We start from the raw sequence: 18,927 nt of genomic DNA on the forward strand, positions 1-18,927 counted from the left end.
ATGGAGACCAAAGAATGGGACCTGAGCAACCAGTCCATCTTCCTTGGAAGTGCTGATCCAGGCATGCTGTCACTTCTCAATGGTAATGAGGTTGGGTACCATCTTGTTGGAAGAACAATCATCCATTGTGGTCATTAGCGCTAATTTGTGACATTGGAAAATTCTCAAGCATATCAAAATAAACAACCTCGGTGATAATTTTTACATGAAAAAGAAGCATGTTAATAACCTGTCAGGCACATTGACTTTTGAGCTGTATGAACATGTCAAGTAGGCACTCACCTGAGTTTTCTCTGCCCCAAAAACGAACACTGTACATGTCAACATATCTACTAATATGAAATGTGTATTCGTTATTGAACATGACATGCCCAGTGAGGTTTCAAGTGCAAATTTCCATAGTGCATTTAATAATATGTTCCCAAATAAGTATCTCTCTCTCTCTCTCTCTCTCTCTCTCTCTCTCTCTCTCTCTCTCTCTCAGCCCTCCTTAAAATCTGATAATCAGTCAATATTTTATCAATTGTTCCTCCCAGAATACACACCATAGTTCTAGTCCACTTAGAACTGAGTTTGCTGAATATGAGGACTGTGGTAGAAAGTTTTTTTTTTTTTTTTTTGCTACAGCTGGCTCTGTGGAGTGAATTTTTTATGGAATTTAAAAAAAAAAAAAAAAAAAATGAAGAGTTTGTACATGCATGCTTTTAAACATTAGCTTCTTATTTTAATTTTACTGCCTAAAACAGCAGACTGAAAATTTTGGCAAAAACCATATCAAAATTTTTAAAAATTCATTATAAAATTATAAAAGAATTGAAAAAAAAAAAAAAAAAAAAACTGGTGGCTATTATTATTTATTTTTTGTTTTGTTTTGTTTTGTTTTTTTGATGCTGTAATATACTTTATATCTATTTATTTATTACTTAATTCAATTCATGGACTAATGTTATTAGTGGAGTCCCCAACACTGAACCCCATGGTTCAGTGTTGGGGCCATTGTTCTTTTCTGTATTTATTAATGATATTGACGAAGGTATATAAAGCTTATCCAAGTTTGCAGATGATACAAAAGTTGGAAAGGGCTGTTAATGACACTAATGACAGTACGCTACTGCAACAGGATCTAGAGAAATTGAGCAGATGGGCTGAGAAGTGGCAACTGAAGTTTAACATTGATAAATACAAAGTACTGCATGTGGGTAGCAGTAACCCCAGAGTAACATATCAACTGGGTGGAACTACACTGAACATAGCGGAGAATCAAAAAGGCCTGTGGGTAATTGTGCAGTCAAATAGGAAGTTTTCTGAGCAGTGCAGAGAGTCTGCAAGAGTAGCTCATGGCGTCTTGTCAATGATACACAGGAATTTTTCTTGCAGGGATAAGGTGGTGATTATCCCCTTGTATAAGGCAATGGTCAGGTCACACCTTGAGTACTGTGTACAGGTCTTGAGGTCTCATTTTAGGAAGGTTGTAGAGCTGCTGAAATGAGTACAAAGAAGGGCAATGAGATTGGTGAGGGAAACAAAGGGTTGCTGTTATGAGGAAAGGCTTAAGTTCTGCAAACTGCAGCATCTGGAGACTAGGCAACTACAAGACAATCTGATTGAGGTATATAAGGCCTTGAATGGTTTGAGCAAGCTCAATGCTGATGGGATTCTTCCCAGATTACTTCTAGATTCTTATAGAGGTTCTTTGGAACCATGCTGATGGTTAATATGGTGATTGGAATGGTTATTACTTGTTCCACACTCCACACTTCTTTCACTTCCTGTCTTAGGTCTGTTTCTGCCCTATGACGTGATCTTCCTCAACTTTTCCACGTAGACTTTCTGGAGGTTTCTGGTGTTGGGCACTGCTATGTCAGTCATGTAGGTGGTTATTTTTCTTGTCAATGAAGGTTATGTCTGGTCTGCTGTGTGGGATTGTCTTGTCCGTTATTTTGGCACGGTCCCAGTATTGTTTGTGAGTAAGGGTCTCTAGTGTGGCTTGAGGTTGAAAATGCAACGTGGTACACTTTCTTTGATTAACTAGTATTTTTGCACTAGCTTCTAATGTATTGTTCAGCAACCTGGTTGTGTCTATGAGTATACTCCATCTGAGTGATCAACTTGCATCACATGGCGATGTGCTGGGTTGTTTCTTGGGCCAGGTGGCATCATCAATGTGTTATCTGCCACTCCATGTTATCTCCCTCTGTGGATCCCTGCAATGTATTTCCTATTATTCCTGGTATTGATTGTCTGGTCTTGGATGGTGAGCATGAATTTTGACTGAATTTCCCTAATGCAATCCATGGCTCTTGCACCTGTATAGGCCAAATTGCATCCTGATGTCAGTGCCAAACTCTTTAGCAATGCAGAGTAACTTTTGGAGTTGATTCTTGGTTGAAGTATAGAGACTCTCTTCTTTTAGGGTATATTCATACTTGCTGTTAATGAGTGGGTTGAATGGGACAGTGGATTTAGTGCTAGACAGAACTATAATAGGCTGAAGGCATCACCCTGGAAGATTCCTCTTCTGATGGGGATTTGTCTGGTTGTGATGTTCTCAACCTTGATGGCAATCATTCATTCTGCTATGCTTTCTTCTAGGACGTGTGTCAGTATTGGGTTGACTCTGTAGATCTCCAGTGTTTCTATCGGCCAACTATGGGGGTACAGAGTTGATGGCCTTGCAGTAGTTGATGTAGGCTGTGTACAGGTTGTGGTGCTTCTTATAGGCTTTCTCTTTCTTACAGGCTCTTTCTTCTCTTTCTTCTTATAGACTTTCTCTATAACTGCCACATCAATGGTCAACTGCTCCTTGCATCCTTTACTGATCTGCTTACAACCTTTCTACTGCTCAGCCATTAGGTTCTGGCTCTCCAAGTGGTCTGATATCTTCTTGGTTATGCAGCTGGTCAGGATCTTGTACATTGTTGAGAGACAAGTGATCAGTCTATATACTCCACCAGATTTGTAGTGTCTTTGTCCTTAGCCTTCATATAAGCTATTCCTTGAGTCTTAGACTCTGGGATTGTGTCAGGTGCCTTATCACTGTGTGAACTTCTTTGCTATGTGACTGTGTGTACAGATGAACTTCTTGTGCCAGTACAGGTACTTATGTATGTTTTCTATTCCTAGGGTTTTCCAGTTGTGGAACTTCCTGAACAACTGCTATACTTATCCTCCCAAATCTCCCATTGTGTCATCTATTGTACATACTTGGTTGTCTTCCATTCTAGGTCCATCCACAGGGCACAGCCATTATGGCTAACTTTGTTGCTCCACATGTTACCCCAGAATTCCTTGAGTACCTTATGGTCAGGGGTCCATTGCCCTTCTTTTCCTGTTAACTAATGTTCCTGTAGAAGGCTCTCTGGTTTTCATCAAACATCCATTTGCTGTGGATGTTGTCTTTCTTGAGGACTGTCTTCACTCTTCTTATCAGCTTCTTTCTTCTGTTACCCCATTGGTACTGGGGTAACAGAAGAAAGTTGGCCTATCTTCACTTTCAGCTCTTCTATCTTTTGCTGTAGCCTCCTTTCCCAGGCTAGTGGTACATTGTCTTTGCAAGCCATTTACAGGCTGCTACAGCAACACAGTAAATGGCTCTGCTGCTGTAGTATTACTTTGTTGTTTGTAATTCGGTATTATTCACCGATGGAGGTGGTCTGTAACCTGCCACAAGATCTGTTGGGGCTCTGTTTCGGTATAGTGTGGTGTCTTCGTGGGGTACATGCCCTTGAATTCTGCTAGAGCCTTCATCCACACTTCTATTCTGGACATCACAACCTCTTCTGTTTTCACTCAGCTGCTCCTGGTTGTAATTCTTGTACTTGGTGTTCCCCCAGTTCTCGTTCAGTTGTGTTTATATTGTTTGTTCTTTGTTGTTGACAGCTTACATCCTGCTTGATTTTATCAAATAATGCAGGAGCTATCAGGTTCGTTGTGATGATGGTCCTTCTACAGCCTGCTATTCGCTGTTCAGTGACCTGAACAGTTGGGTACTATTCCAACCACTTGGTGTGCAGTTTCAGCCTGTACATTGTCGTGTCTGTTTTTAGCATAATTACTTCATAGTATTCTTGCATGCTGATGAACATATTCATTTCAATACTCCACCTCATGTTTTGGCTTTTCTTCCTTCCTGGCTGGTCACTAGTGCAGTTGACCAGGAAACACTTCCAGTCGATTAGGCTGGATGGTCTTGCCCTTCCCATGTGGTAGCCATATGGATGACAGTGCCAACTGCTCAACTGTCTTCCTCAGGAGACTGTCTCCAACTTTTTGAACTGACCCCTCTGCCTAAGGCCTGAATGCAAGTGACTATCATGAGCCCCGTTCAATGCAGTATGTTCAATTTTCTACTTTCCATCTTCATCCAGCTATGGAGGTGGATCTGTTTGCTTTTTGCATCGATTGGTGGGTGGTACTGAGAATGATACTGCTACTCTCTGCCTCAGCCATCACTTCAACCTTGGAGAAGGTAGGTCCAGTGAAGTGCCTTTTGTGATTTTTTTTTCTTTTTCGCTAGTGATTTTGTTTTCTTTTTCCCTAGTGATTTCCCCCCTCCCACTTTGGAATTCAAACTCGGGTCCATGACATTGCTGGTCCGGTGTCGTAAACCACAGGGCTAACTGCACCCCTTATTATAGTAAGGGGTTATCAGGATGCAAGCTTTAAAGCATCCACCAAAAACTTGTCCATCCCCTCCAATAATTTGTGCTTTATAAACTCCTCTGACTTTAAGTTGTAGTCCTGTAATATAAACAGAAAATTTATGTTATTTATTTATTTTTTTATTTATTTATTTTTTTGGTCCTCACACTTCCATACCAGACTTGGTGGTTTGTGAATGGCATGCAGGAGGAGAATATATACATTGCATATTATTCCAATCTACATGATGTAGATTGGAATATGCACACAAATATGGTTTGGGAATATTTACCTAATTTCTCTCATGAAATGTTTATGCTCTTTCCAAAAATCCAGCAACCTTGAGACTTAATCCTTAACAGTTCTTGGAATCTGCCAGATTTCAACTGGTCATATTATAACCATAAATAGAATAAGTGACAAATGCTTTATGCTGCACAGTTTTAGAACCACTTGTTTCAAGTATTCAGTCAATACTTCACATATGAAGAATAAGCCCAGAAACTTGAGTTCTTTATTGATAATTTTTCAATAAATTGCTAACTCACTGATATCAGTAGAAAAACTCATGACTTTCTGACACACTTCCTGATACTGTTAACTATAACAACACAAACCTGTTGTAATTCAAAAATAACCATTCTATATCTCAAAATGTGCTTGTTTCAAAGCTTGTTTCAACATTAAAAGTTTTAAGGCTCCTAAGTGAAAATACTACCTCTGCACAACCAGCTCTTTGATATTCTGCTTAGATCAGTGGCCAACTAAAGAAATGGTTTGCTAAATTTACCCATTTTCCTAAAAAGAACCAGAAAATAGACTGAACCAAAAAATCAATCGACAGAGTTCTTCAACACAAATCTTCAACAGTGAATGGCTGTTACAAAGAGTAAAATGAATATTTGAATATATTTTTTAAAAAATTTTAAGGTCAACAAACAATTTTCTTACCTGTTTATCTGTTTTAAGTTTCAGAACACTTCCCATAAAGGTTATTATTACTGATTTTGTGCATGATGCCTGATCTTCAAATGTGCCACCTCTGTCTCTCGCAATGTTTCCAAGAGAACCACACTCTGTATTCTCTTGAACGACAGTAAATTTATCATGAAAAACTAAGTAATAAGAACAAGTTCCCAGAAATTCATAATTTACACCATCAAATGTAGTGTAATGAGGGTCTCCAACAGATGTACAACGAGCTTCACACTTCTGCTTTGTACATTCCCAGCTGCCTCCTTCACATTCACTTCAAAAAATAACAAGGTTAATTTCATTAACTTTAAGCAATAATGCATATAACATAAATCAATTATAAAGAACAGTAATAATAAACAGGACTCAAATCCTTTTGTCATATAAATATAATATTTTCCAAACGAAATATACATATATATTGTAGATTAATGTGAGGGAAAAAAAACAGTATGAAAAAGGAATTTATTGACCTAAATTACATGCCAGTTGTCTATATCCTCCCTTATAATCTTAAATTACATGTTGGCTGTCTATATATCAGGTGCCTCCGTAACTAGGTGGGAAGGGGCAGCAGTGCGTAGCACACGCTTCTTGATTAGACCGGGGTTCGAGCCCGTCACCACCAAATACGGAGGATGCGGAAAGGTCAGGGAATGACCACCGCATATTCCCGGAGCAATATGGCCTTAGTTGCTAATGCTCCTAAAAACCAAATAACAAACAAACAACAAACAACAACGTCTATATATCATCGCTCATAGCTTTAATTTTACTTTATTATATATATATTTTTTTCCCCCCTAATACTATATTTTGATGTAATTCTTTTTTGCCATTCTGGTGTAATTCTGGTGGCTAACACTTGAAAACGACATATATATATATATATATTTTTTTTTTTTTTTTTTTTAAACCCTTCTTTTCTCTTTATCTTCTTTCTCATTTTTTACTTAATTCTCTAATTTCCTCCAATTAGAAGGAAATAAGCTGTAAAATAAAAATGAATAATTAAAGAATTGCAAAGAAATAGCAAGCATCAAATAGAAGGCAAGAAATTTTTGATGTAATAAAGTCCTAAATATAAGGGAAAGAAAATTAAGAGTTAAAAATTTTTTTAATATTTGATGCATGCTATAAAAGATTGCTACTTAATGCAGATATTTCATCGGGGGACTACACCTGATCATGTATCAATGCTTGTGTTTCTATGCTTATCCATAGTTACAGAAGAGAAATTTAGAGTTTCCATTACTAAAAGGAGGATATAAGTAGTAAAATCTTCCACAAAAATAGGTAAGGTAGTCCCTACCTTTTAGGGACTACCTTACCTATTTTACCAGTTTCAGTTGAAAGGAAAGTGGAAGAGAAATTGCTGAAGCCGAACATAAAAAAGGCACCTGAGATTGATGGGATCTATCCAAATAAATTAAGGGAGGCAGCAAAAGAAGTAAGCAAACCTTTAGCTATAATTATGAGACTTAATTTGAGGCCATTTTTGTTTTCTATATTTATTAATGATAGTGATGAAAGCATATCAGCTTAATATCTAAGTTTGCAGATGATACACAGGTGGAAGGGTGGTAAATTTGTTGTAACAAGTAATCAGGGCATCACTGCAACAAAATCTAGAAAAATTAAGCTGATAGGCTGAGAAGTTTAACATTGAAAATGTTAAACCTTGTTTCAATGTTAAACATGAAAATGTTTAATATTGAAACAAAATATTGGCTATGGCAGGCAGTAACTTCAGAATAACATACTAATTTTGTGGTACCATACTTGGGTAATAAGAACAAAACAAAAAAAAAAAAAAAAAACACTGGTAATTGTGCAACCAGACAAGAAGTTCTCTGAACATTACAGATAGGCTGCAATATTGTAGTAATAACGTAAGTTAGCTTATTTTTATTTTTAGTTAAGCATTTAGAAAGTCAATAGCATTTAGAAAAACCTTGATTATGTGTAAATGTCTCCCCAATTCAAAAAAGGTGTTAAATATTGAGGTGAGTAATTTTACAGACCTGTAAGCTTGACTTCTGTTCCACAGTAAATTATGGAGTCACTGGTTAATGAGATAATGTAGAATGATCTACACAGGAAGGAATGCAAATATATGGAATCACAGTACAGATTTGTTAAAAAAAGGCTCTAGATGCAAAAAAATTTGATATCATATACTTTAGATTTCAGAAAAGCTTTTGATACTGTTCCACGTGAAAGGCTGCAATACAAATCGGAGTAGTGTAGCATTAGGGGGAAAGTTACTCATAAGGATAAAGGAATGACTGAGTGGAAGAAGACAGAGAATTGCTATTAATTAATTAATTCTGTTTATTAGCTACTGATCAGGATTCCATACAATATAGTGAGGCAAAAAATACAAAAAACAGGCCAGTGGTTACAGGTTTGTCTAGAGGCATCCTAGACAAAGTGACGGATCAGCATGGCCGTGCTGAAATGTAGCCCCTATACTGATATGAAATACACAGACAATTACCAGCTTGCCTCAGGACAACTATAGGAACAGTTATAGGGGCTTACAGTAAAAATGATAGATATAAATTAATAACACAACAGTTACAATTAAGTATATATAATTGATATAAAAAGTTAACACATAGTTTCGAGCTGTTATCATTACTGATGCAAACGATGTAGTTGATGAGAACAATGGCAGAATTACATGGTAGCTGCACAAAATTTCAGAAATGTAAAGTCCAGGTTAGAGGAGAAGCAGGATGCAACATGCTAGTTCTTTTAGTTTGGTTAAGATTTTCCATAGAATACACTTTATTGTTTAGATGAAGGAGAGCCTTCGGAGATCATCTGTCTGTTTGCGAGCCAGCAGGGTATGATGCAGCAAGTTGGTCCGCATAAACGTTAGCCTTGACGGTACCATGTGCCACCACGCGATTAGGCTTAGAAGTTTGCAGATGATCATTACTTAAATTCGAAGCCAGTACTTACATAATTTTATCAACAACTTACGGGGATATAAAAGCCATCATGAGTGCACATTTGGGTATATTTGAATTCTAACATAAATTTCGTAGCCATGAGAAAACTGAAGTAAACAGGGCGATGTAAAGAAAAGACAGCCATAACAAATTAGTGCCATGTAGTGCCTATAATCGGCACTTCTCCTCTAGGACTAATATTATACATAGAGAAAACCATCAGTGTTCGGTGCTAGAGCCATTTCTGATTTCAATATTTATTAATCATATTGATGATGGCATATCAGGCTTTGACTAAATTTCAGATCATACAAAGGGTGGTTAATGAAAATAATCATGGTACACTACTGCAACAAAAATCTAGAAAAATTAAGCAGATGATCTGAGAAGCAGCAGTTGCAATTTAACACTGATGAATGCAAGGTACTGCATATGGGTAGCAGTAATCCTAGAATATCCATGTGGCCCATATTCAAGGTAGCAAAGAACAAAAGAATACCTCGGGTATACAGTCACATATGAAGTTCTCTGAGCAGTGGTTTGTTTGTTTGTTATTTGGTTTTTAGGAGCATTAGCAACTAAGGCCATATTGCTCCAGGATATGCGGTGGTCATTCCCTAACCTTTCCGAATCCTCCGTATTTGGTGGTGACGGGTTCGAACTCCAGTCTAATCAAGAAGCGTGTGCTACGCACTGCTGCTCCTTCCCACCTGGCTGAGCAGTGGAAACTAGATGTAACAGCTCATGAGGAATGTCAATAATATATACAGAAAATCTGCCAACAAAGATAAGGAAGTAATATTACACTGCATAAGGCAATGATTACCACATCTCAAGTTCTACATATTAGGAATGTTGTGGATCTGCTGGAACATGTACAGAGAAGAGCAACAAGATAGTGAGGAGAACAAAAGGGTATTCTTACCAAAAAAGACTTCAGTTCTACAAATTACAGTATATGAAAACTAGGCACCTGTAAGAAGATCTGATTAAGATATTCAAGACTGGGTACAAGTAAATGTTGATGATATCCTTACCCTTGCTAAGCCTACAATCGTGGAGGGGGGGAAGAAGCATAAATTAAATATATTAAAATAATAAATTAAATAATAAATTTTATATAATAAAATATCATATAACATAATTTATTATAAATTATAATATAATATAATATAATAATAATATAATATAATATATAAATATAAATTAAACTGAATTAATTTAATTAAAATTTAAATTATACAACAGATGCACAGAAATTTGCTTTCAGCCAGAGACAGGTTTATTTTTGGAATAGGTGGTGTTGTGGAAGGGGGGGATATTGAATAAATTTAAGAAGGAATCAGATAAATTATTATCTTCAGAAAGAACGGAAAGATGATATCAGAATTTTGTGTGTGTGTGTGTGTGTGTGTGTGTGAGTGAGAGAGAGAGAGAGAGAGAGAGAGAGAGAGAGAGAGAGAGAGAGAGAGAGAATTTGCTTTCCTGCATCATAAACCTAATTGTTTAAAACTAAAATAGACAAAAAAAAAAAAAAAAAGGTGGATCCAACACTCTGTATTCACCATAATAACAAACAGAATGGGAGCTACACCAAAATAACAGGTAACTGCTTTTGGACAATCTCAGATTTTAAATGTAGGAGTACTAGAAAAAGAAAAAAAATTTTGATAATACTGAATCAAATTCTAGTCTGATTATTTGATAATAACCTTGCATCATTCATCACATGATGCCCATATTTAGGTGATGAAAGAGGCAATGAAACTAACAAACAATCAGAAGCATGGACATTTTTTTTTAATATTGTAACTGGCATGAATATAATTCTACTTACCAAGAATTACAATCCTGGTTAACTTTCTCTCCAGGCCCATATTCTTGATCTTTATGTATACAAGGACAATGTTTCTGCTCGACACAGTGACCAGAATGAAACACAGTTCCCTCGGGGCAATGACAACCATCCACACAGTGATCATTCTCGCAGTTGTACAAAGTATCCTTGCAAGTTTTTGGACATGAAGTACCACAGTCTTCATATATCATACCTGCTGGACACTGCAAAGCTACAATGTTAATGAAAATGAGAGGAGAAAAAAATTTTAATCATAGAAAATACTGTAAAATTAAAAAGACTAATAATACAATAAGTTTGAGAATAAAAATTCTGTAATAATGATAATAAGAATAATACAATAATTGTAAGATTAATTAGATTGTAATAATACAATATTTTATAAGTTCTTACTCTTCTTTTGCATCACAGAAGACAGAAATCTGTCCCATTCCTTAATAAAGTGGGCCAATTAATCAGAATTTCTTATAACGAGGGATTATAACTTTCCAGATGTTCAATGTAATTTTGGGTTGGTCACACACACAATAGCAAGACTTTTGTGGTTTTATTGGATGACCATTTTCTACAGCAGCATGTTAGACAGGCAAGAGGAAGCAGTACTCTTGATCTGGTTATCAGCAGCGATTCTTCGTGCAATAAAGATCTGCAGGTAAAAGACACACTGGATGACAGTGAACACAGCATACTGATGTGGAATTTACTTAAAGACATAACTAATGTCAAGGGTAAAGGGAAAGAGAGAAAGAAAAGAGAGAGAAAAACACCTGTATTGTAAATGAGTACAATGTACATAGATGAAAGTGAAGTTGCAATTACCCCATCACAGCCAAAAGCCAGGGGCTCACATCAGAATAGATAATTAGTTATGTGCACAATGATGTAAAAATTAAAAATTAAAAAATGTAACATGTTATTACAATTCCTCACATTACGCAGTAGTAACTATATTTATAAGCTACATCATGTACAGTTATATTTACAATAAAAATATATATTATACATGAATGGCACTTTTCCATCATGGCACAGGAGAGTTGGCAGATGATGTGTAGAGATGCCTGAACTTGTTCTTATTGGCTTCCAGGATTGACGCGAGCTGCTAAGACTTCTTTCCTGTGGGTTTTATTGCTGCAAAACTTATGCAAGTCGGTGTCCAGGTGCTGTACTTCGGGTAGCATTTGGTTTGGAAGGAAGCAGTCTGAGATATGAAACCTCCAATGCTTCCAGTAGCACATAAGGGTTGACCGAAGTTCTGGCTTGAGTATTCGACAGTAATACGAATCCCAAATGCATGGTACTGAGATTTGACCAATGATCATTTTAACTGTAGCTATCAGTTGTATTTCAATGATATCAGGTAGTCACTGCATCCTCAGTGAAGCAGCTAAAGCAAGAGACTTTCCAGTTAGCCCATTTAAGGAGCCAGAATTCTGCAGCTAGGATTGGCTTCTTCATTGTAGTAGCTGCTGATGCCCACACTTCAGGAGCATAGAGGAGTAGAAAATAAAGTACTGTTCTGATGAATTTCTTAATTATATGAGACTCTTTAACATAATTAATTGTTGTTTAGCTGTCCATTGAATAGATGCTGCTCTGGATGTGAGCTTGTCTACATGAGCATGAAACCGAAATTTTGGGTCAAATACTATTCCCAAATCTGCATGGGAGTGGCAGACATTCCATCGAGTGTTGGGGCTATTATTGTAGTGGTATGAGAGAAAACACCATTAGTTTTGTTTTTTGTGGGTTGATTAAGAGTCCATACTGTTTGAGGTAAGAGGCAATTGATGAGACTATTACTGATACATGCTGTAGATTCAAGGGCGGGACAATTGCAACTTCACTTACATCTATGTACATTGTATTCATTTAGTTGCATTACAGATTTTCTCTCTCTTTTCTGTCTCTCTTTCCCTTTACAATTGACATTAGTTATGTCTTTAAGCAAATTCCACATCAGTATACTGTGTTCACTGCCATTCAGTGGGTCTTTTACCTGCAGATTATTAATGCATGAAGAATCGCTGCTGATAATGAAATCAAGAGTACTGCTTCCTCTTATTGCCTGTCTAACATGCTTTTGCTTTCATAAAGGTGACTACAGTGGTCTCAGATAGTTTTTAAATTCTATACAGTGGGATCAACTGATGATGTTACCAATGGTGAATTCCAAATGGAAAGTCTTCAGGGACATAATCTTGGAGACTACTAGGCTTTCATACCAACTAAGAAATACTGTTCAAGGTTTAGGCTTAAATGGATGTTAGATGAATTAATGAAGCTCGTGATAGAGAAGAAAAATGCATGGGATGCATATAAATGGGATTAGCATGGGCACATGATGCAAGAAAGCAAGCTTATATAGCATCAGCCAAAAAGAGGAAAAAAAAAAAAACAGACACCCCCTTCTCATTTCCACTGGCTCCAAGTATTTCTCTAGTTCTGCCTTGAATCTGCTTAAGCTATCAACTTCTACAACAACAGGTGGAAGTTTGTTCCAGCAATCAACCACCTGCTGATTAAAGGCAAACTTCTGCACATCTATCCTAAAACTGTCTTTCCTCAATTTGAATTTATGCCCTCTCAGGTGATTATTCTGAGTAAGAGGAAGAATTCCATCAGCATTGAGCATGCTCAAACCATTCAAGGCTTTATATACCTCAATCAGATCACCTCGCAGGTGCCTAGTCTCCATACACTGTAATTTGCAAAACTTATGCCTTTCTTCGTAAGAGTAACCCTTTGTTCCATTCACTAATCTTGTTGTCCTTCTCTGTACTTATTCCAACAGCTCTACATCCTTCTTAAAATGAGGCCTCCAGACCTGTATACAGTACTCAAGGTGTGGCCAGACCACTGCCTTATACAAGGGGATAATCATCTCCTTATCCCTATTAGAAATATTCCTGTATATCATTTACAAGACACCATGAGCTACTCTTGCAGACCGTCTGCACTGCTCAGAAAACTTCATATCTGCCTGCACAAGTCACAAAAGAGGTTAAGCAGGCAAAGGCAGATTATAAGAAATCTTTGGCAAAGGATTCAAAGATAAACAGCACAGAGTTCTTTACTTATGTAAACTCTAGAAGGAAAGGGATTAATCAGATTGGTTTCTTAACATAGATGGTTCAACTATTGATGATCCTGCTCGGGTAGCTGACAGACAATGAGTATTTTGCATGTACATTCAAACATGAGGAGTTATTTAAGGAGGGGAATGCCAGACGTTTATAAAACTCTAACAGGGAGATAAGTGATTTTATATTAACTGAGAGCAAAATGGAAGAGAACTTGTCGAACATAAACATAAGAAAAGCACCTAGTGTGGATGGAATCTATCCAGTTATATTAAAGGAGGCAGCAAAGGAAGCAAGCAAACCCTTAGCCATAATTATCAGAGCTTCCTTGGACTCAGGGGAGGTCCCCATGGACTGGAGGTGTGCAAATGTATCCCCAATTCACAAAGAGGGTTCAAAAGGTGATGCAAGTAACTACAGACCTGTAAGTTTAATTTGTGTTCCGGGGAAAATAATGGAGTCACTGGTTAAAGAAGCATTGCAAGATCATCTAGACAAGACTGCAGTAATAGTTAAGTTACAGCATGAGTTTGTTCAAGGGAAGTCATGTCTGACCAATTTTACATGGACTAATGTTATTAGTGGAATTCCCAAGGGTTCTTACTGGGCCCATTGTTGTTCTGTGTATTCATCAATGATATTGATGAAGGTATATCAGGCTTAATTTCCAAGTTTGCAGATGATACAAAGTTGGCAGGATTGTTAACGACAGTAAAGACAGTATGCTACTGCAACTGGATATAGATAAGTTGGGCAAATGGGCTGAGAAGTGGCAATGAAGTTTAACATTGACAAATGCAAAGCACTGATTTTGGGTAGCAGTAACTCAAGAGAAATGTACCAATTGTGTGGCACTACACTCAGGGAAGTGGAGAATGAAAAAGCCCTAGGGATACTTGTGCAGTCAGATATGAAGTATGCCGAGCAGTGCAGACATGCTGCCAGGACAGGTCATGGAGTCATGTCAATGATATATAGGAATTTTGCTAGCAAGGACAAGGAGGTGATTATTCCACTGTACAAGGCAATGGTCTTGCCACACCTTGAGTACTGTGTATAGGTCTGGAGGCCTCATTTTTGGAATGATGTAGAGTTGCCAGAACAAGTACAAAGAAGGGCAACAAGATTGGCGAGGGTTACAAAAGGGTTCTCTTACCAAGAAAGGCTTACGTTTTGTCAATTGCAGCATTTGGAGATTAGGCACCTGCGAGGTGATCTGATTGAGGTATATAAGGCCTTGAATGGGTTGAGCAAGCTCAATGCTGATGGGATGCTTCCTCTTTCTCAGATTATGGACCTGAGGGGGGGCATAGATTCGAATTGTGGAAAGACAGTTGTAGAACAGATGTAGAGAAATTTGCCTTTAGCTAGTGGGTAGTTGATTGCTGGAACAGACATCCATCTCTCGTTGTGGAAGTTGACAGCTTAAATAAATTTAAGGCTGATCAAGACACATTTGGAGTGAACGGATGGGTGACATGGGGGGGGGGGTTGGTTTTTTTTGCCTTTGCTGCATAATCTTGCTTTCTTGCATCATATGCCTCAACTAATAAAAAATAATAATAATAAACATTATACATGGTTCAGCCTATGTTGCCAAAAATTTTAAAATTGCATAGCATCACCCAATAAGTAAATCTGCTGTGGAAAAACAATGTTGTGCCACTGGGCAAACAGATGAAATAAATGGATTGAATTTAAATTTGTTTAATAGAATAAAAAAACAAAAATAATAAACACAAAAGCTTTTCGACTGGAGTCAGGCAATGTCCTTCCTTTCTTGAATACCCATGTCTGGCGTGAGGGTTCGCATTTAAAGACTTCAGTCTTCTGCAAACCTACAGACCCGTGACCACATTGCCAACCGCAGGGCCCCACACAGTGATGACCCCCACCTCGACCACATTTTTCCCATACTACTCAAACCTGTCATAACAAATTTCTAGGATCTTACAGGCTCATGGGATAATGTGTTTACGACTTCCAGGGAGAAACTTGTGGTCCCTCATTTTGAGAGTTAAGACACCAGGTTCCCTCCCCACCGCAGAGTTGATTAGTGTACCGTATTTCCTCCATGACTGCACTAGCTGCTAGGTTGGGAAACCAGCAGAAGACTCAGTAATGGGGTCGCCGAGCACGAGAAAGCCATCTGTTCAGCGGACATGGATCACTCAGCAATTCCATCCATGCTGCGACGTCATCGATCCACGCTGCAAGGTCAAGTTTATTGATTGATCCCAAAACTGCTGTTGCCATGTCTTGTTGAAATTGCTCCACATCTCATGTTGTAGCAGTTCCTTTAACCAGAACAGAGGTTGTTGCATCAACCCCATCACCGAGGTAACCATCCTCCTAGCTGATAAATGTTGCCATTCAGAACATTCCCAGGTATTACAACTACAACTGTAACTGGTTTCTCATCAGCTGGTGGATTGCCTCTATTGCCAAACCTAAGCTGAACATGTCAAATATGAACAATTAACCAATTAATTGATGAACCAAGCTTAATCAATCTTTGGTGTCCTCATTATCAGCTAACACAGTAATGCACTTATCATCTTAACATCTGCTTGTGTTTATTTATTTAATCCATACATTAAATATCATTAAATATTCATACATTAATTCATACAAATAGAAATATAAACAAAAGATATTTATTAATAGTTAAGGTATACCTAAGTAGAAGTAGTAGTAGTAGTAGTAGAAGTAGTGGCATGTGATGCAAGAAAGCAAGTGTATGAGCTTATGCAGCATCAGCCAAAAAAAAAAAAAAAAAAAAAAATCACACCATTCCCTCCGAATGCCTGTCCAGTTCCTCCTTAAATTTATTCAGCCTATCAACTTCCGCAATGACAGATGGAAGTTTGTTCCAGCAATTAACCACCCGCTGGCTAAAGGCAAATTTCCGCACATCTATTCTACATCTGTCCTTTCTTAATTTGAATTTATGCCCCGTTAGGTTTATAATCTGAACAAGTGGAAGGATCCCATCAGAATTCGGCGTGCTCAACCCATTCAAGGCCTTATACACCTGAATCAGATCACCGTGCAGGTGCCTAGTCTCCAGCCACTGCAATTTGCAGAACTTAAGCCTCTCTTGGTAAGAGGATCCCTTCATTCCCCTCACCAATCTAGTTGCCCTTCTCTGTACACGCTCAAGTAAATTTACATCCTTCCTAAAATGAGGTCTCCAGACCTGTACATAGTACTCAAGGCGTGGCCTGACCATTGCCTTATACAGAAGGACAATCACCTCCTTCTCCCTGCTAGCAAAATTCCTATATATCATTGACAAAACCCCATGACCTGCCCTGGCAGCCTGTCTGCATTGCTCAGAAAACTTCATATCTGACTGCACAATTACTCCCAGGTCTTTTTCATTTTCTACCACCTTAAGGGTAGTACCACACAGTTCGTACATTCCTCTGAGATTACTTCTACCCATAGGCAGTACTTTGCATTTGTCAATGTTAAACTTCAGTTGCCACTTTTCAGCCCATCTTCCCAAATTTTACTGTCATTAACAACCCTGCCATCCTTTGTATCATCTGCAAACTTTGACACTAAGCCTGATATACCTCACCAATATCATTGATAAATATACAAAACAACAGTGGACCCAACACCGAACCCTGTGGGACTGCACTAATAACATTAGTCCACGAAGAGCAGCACCCATTGATTACCACCCTCTGTCTTCTCCCACTCAACCATCCTTTTATCCATTGTAGCAATTTACCCTTAATACCATTCTGCTCCAATTTGTACAATAGTCTTCCATGCGCAACAGTATCAAAAGCTTTCCTGAAATCCAAATATATGATATCAAAATTATTTTTTTTGCATCCAGTTCCTTTGTAACCACATCATAATATCCTATCAAATTTGTCAGACAAGACTTTCCCTTAACAAACCCATGCTGTGTCTGAATTATTGCTGCAGTCTTGTCTAGATGATCCTGCAATGCATCTTTAACCAGTGACTCCATTATTTTACCCGGAACAGAAGTTAAACTAACTTGTCTGTAATTACTCGTGTCACCCTTTGATCCCCCCTTTGTGAATTGGGGATACATTTGCACATCAGTCCATGAGGACCTCCCCTGAGTCCAAGGATGCTCTCATAATTATGGCTAAGGGTTTGCTTAGTTGCTTTGCCGCCTCCTTTCATATAACTGGATAGATCCCATCCACCCCAGGTGCCTTTCTTATGTTTAACTTCAACAATTTCTCCTCCACTTTGCTCTCAGTTATTAAAAAATCATTAAGCACCCTGCTACAATTTGATAACCTTCTGCCATTTTCAAACCTTAATAACTCCTCATGTGTGAATGTAGAAGTAATATTTGACAGGTGCTCTCAAAATATTCCAAAATGAGCATAACATGACAAGTATGGCTGAAATGTTATCAGAAGCCCTTGATTTACTTCAGTTTATCATTTTAAATGGAAAACAAAATGAAAAGTTCACCAGGTGCAAACTAATATTTAGTTGAACTGCTTCTGGCCCTGATGACAGCAGCACACCATCCAGGCAATGACAAGATCAATTTCTGAAGATATTGATCCTGTCAATCTAACAAACAAATTATGGATTCCTGAAGTTCATGGAGTGTTTTTGGTTTCTTTCTGGCAACTGCAGATTTCAGATGATGCCAACAGTTCTCTATAGGATTCATGTCTGTGCTGTTCCGGTCCAGCTAAGAGTTGCAGTGGACCATGCTACCAACCATTTTTTCACCTGTAACAAATGTCAACACATTACTGTTGAACCTCTAAGGCAGAAATGAAGCTAAAGTAACTACTTACAGAGGTACACTTACACTTTTTGCCCAATGACAGGAGCAGAGCCATCCTGAAAGATGCAGTTACTTGGCAAGTTGAAATGGTCTCTAATGGTTGGCAGCAATTTGCCTTCCAATATAGCTAGGTATCCATTGGCATTTACGGAACCTTTTATAAACTGCAGGTGACCTACTCTGCGATACAAAATGCAAGCCCAAATCATTTGGCTTGGCTGGTAGGGAATTTCACTGTAGACTGAATTTTACTGCTCTGGATGGCATTCTTCACCATGTCTACGGCAAATCACTTGTCTCCCATCAGAGCCATACAGGTTGACATGCTCCTTACACCAAATTAATCGGGCCTTTTTCATTTTTTGTGTGAGGAGGAGCTTCTTCTTCTTAGGATGACAAGCTACAAGTCCATTTTTGAAGAGGCGTCTTCTGACTGTTACTGCACTTGCTACCACTCCTGTATGTTCTTCCCATTCTCTTTTCAGCTTAGAAGAAGAAACTTCACAGTTTTTAAGGACTAAGCGCTTCAAAATGTGGTCCTGTTTTGGCGTAGAGACTCTGGGTCCGGTTCCTTTTTTCCTATCAGCACTATAAGCAGCATGATGGGAA

The 18,927-nt window shown here is 38.0% G+C and overlaps 1 protein-coding gene across 2 annotated transcripts in view; it reads right to left on the reverse strand.

The window, feature by feature from the left end:
• LOC150091211 (hemocytin-like) overlaps window positions 1-18,927 on the reverse strand; it is a 1,750,539-nt gene that overhangs the window by 1,392,379 nt on the left and 339,233 nt on the right. For both annotated transcript variants that reach the window (XM_090374755.1, XM_090374750.1), the window contains 2 exons: window positions 10,414-10,645; window positions 5,593-5,890 (listed from right to left, as the gene is read on the reverse strand). In XM_090374755.1, the coding sequence (XP_090230881.1) occupies window positions 5,593-5,890; window positions 10,414-10,645 (530 nt within the window). The remainder of the gene's footprint in view (window positions 1-5,592; window positions 5,891-10,413; window positions 10,646-18,927) is intronic.

The sequence above is a fragment of the Mastigoproctus giganteus genome, chromosome 1 (assembly GCF_048544385.1).
Source record: "Mastigoproctus giganteus isolate SK-2022 chromosome 1, ASM4854438v1, whole genome shotgun sequence".
Taxonomy (NCBI): Eukaryota; Metazoa; Arthropoda; class Arachnida; order Uropygi; family Thelyphonidae; genus Mastigoproctus; species Mastigoproctus giganteus.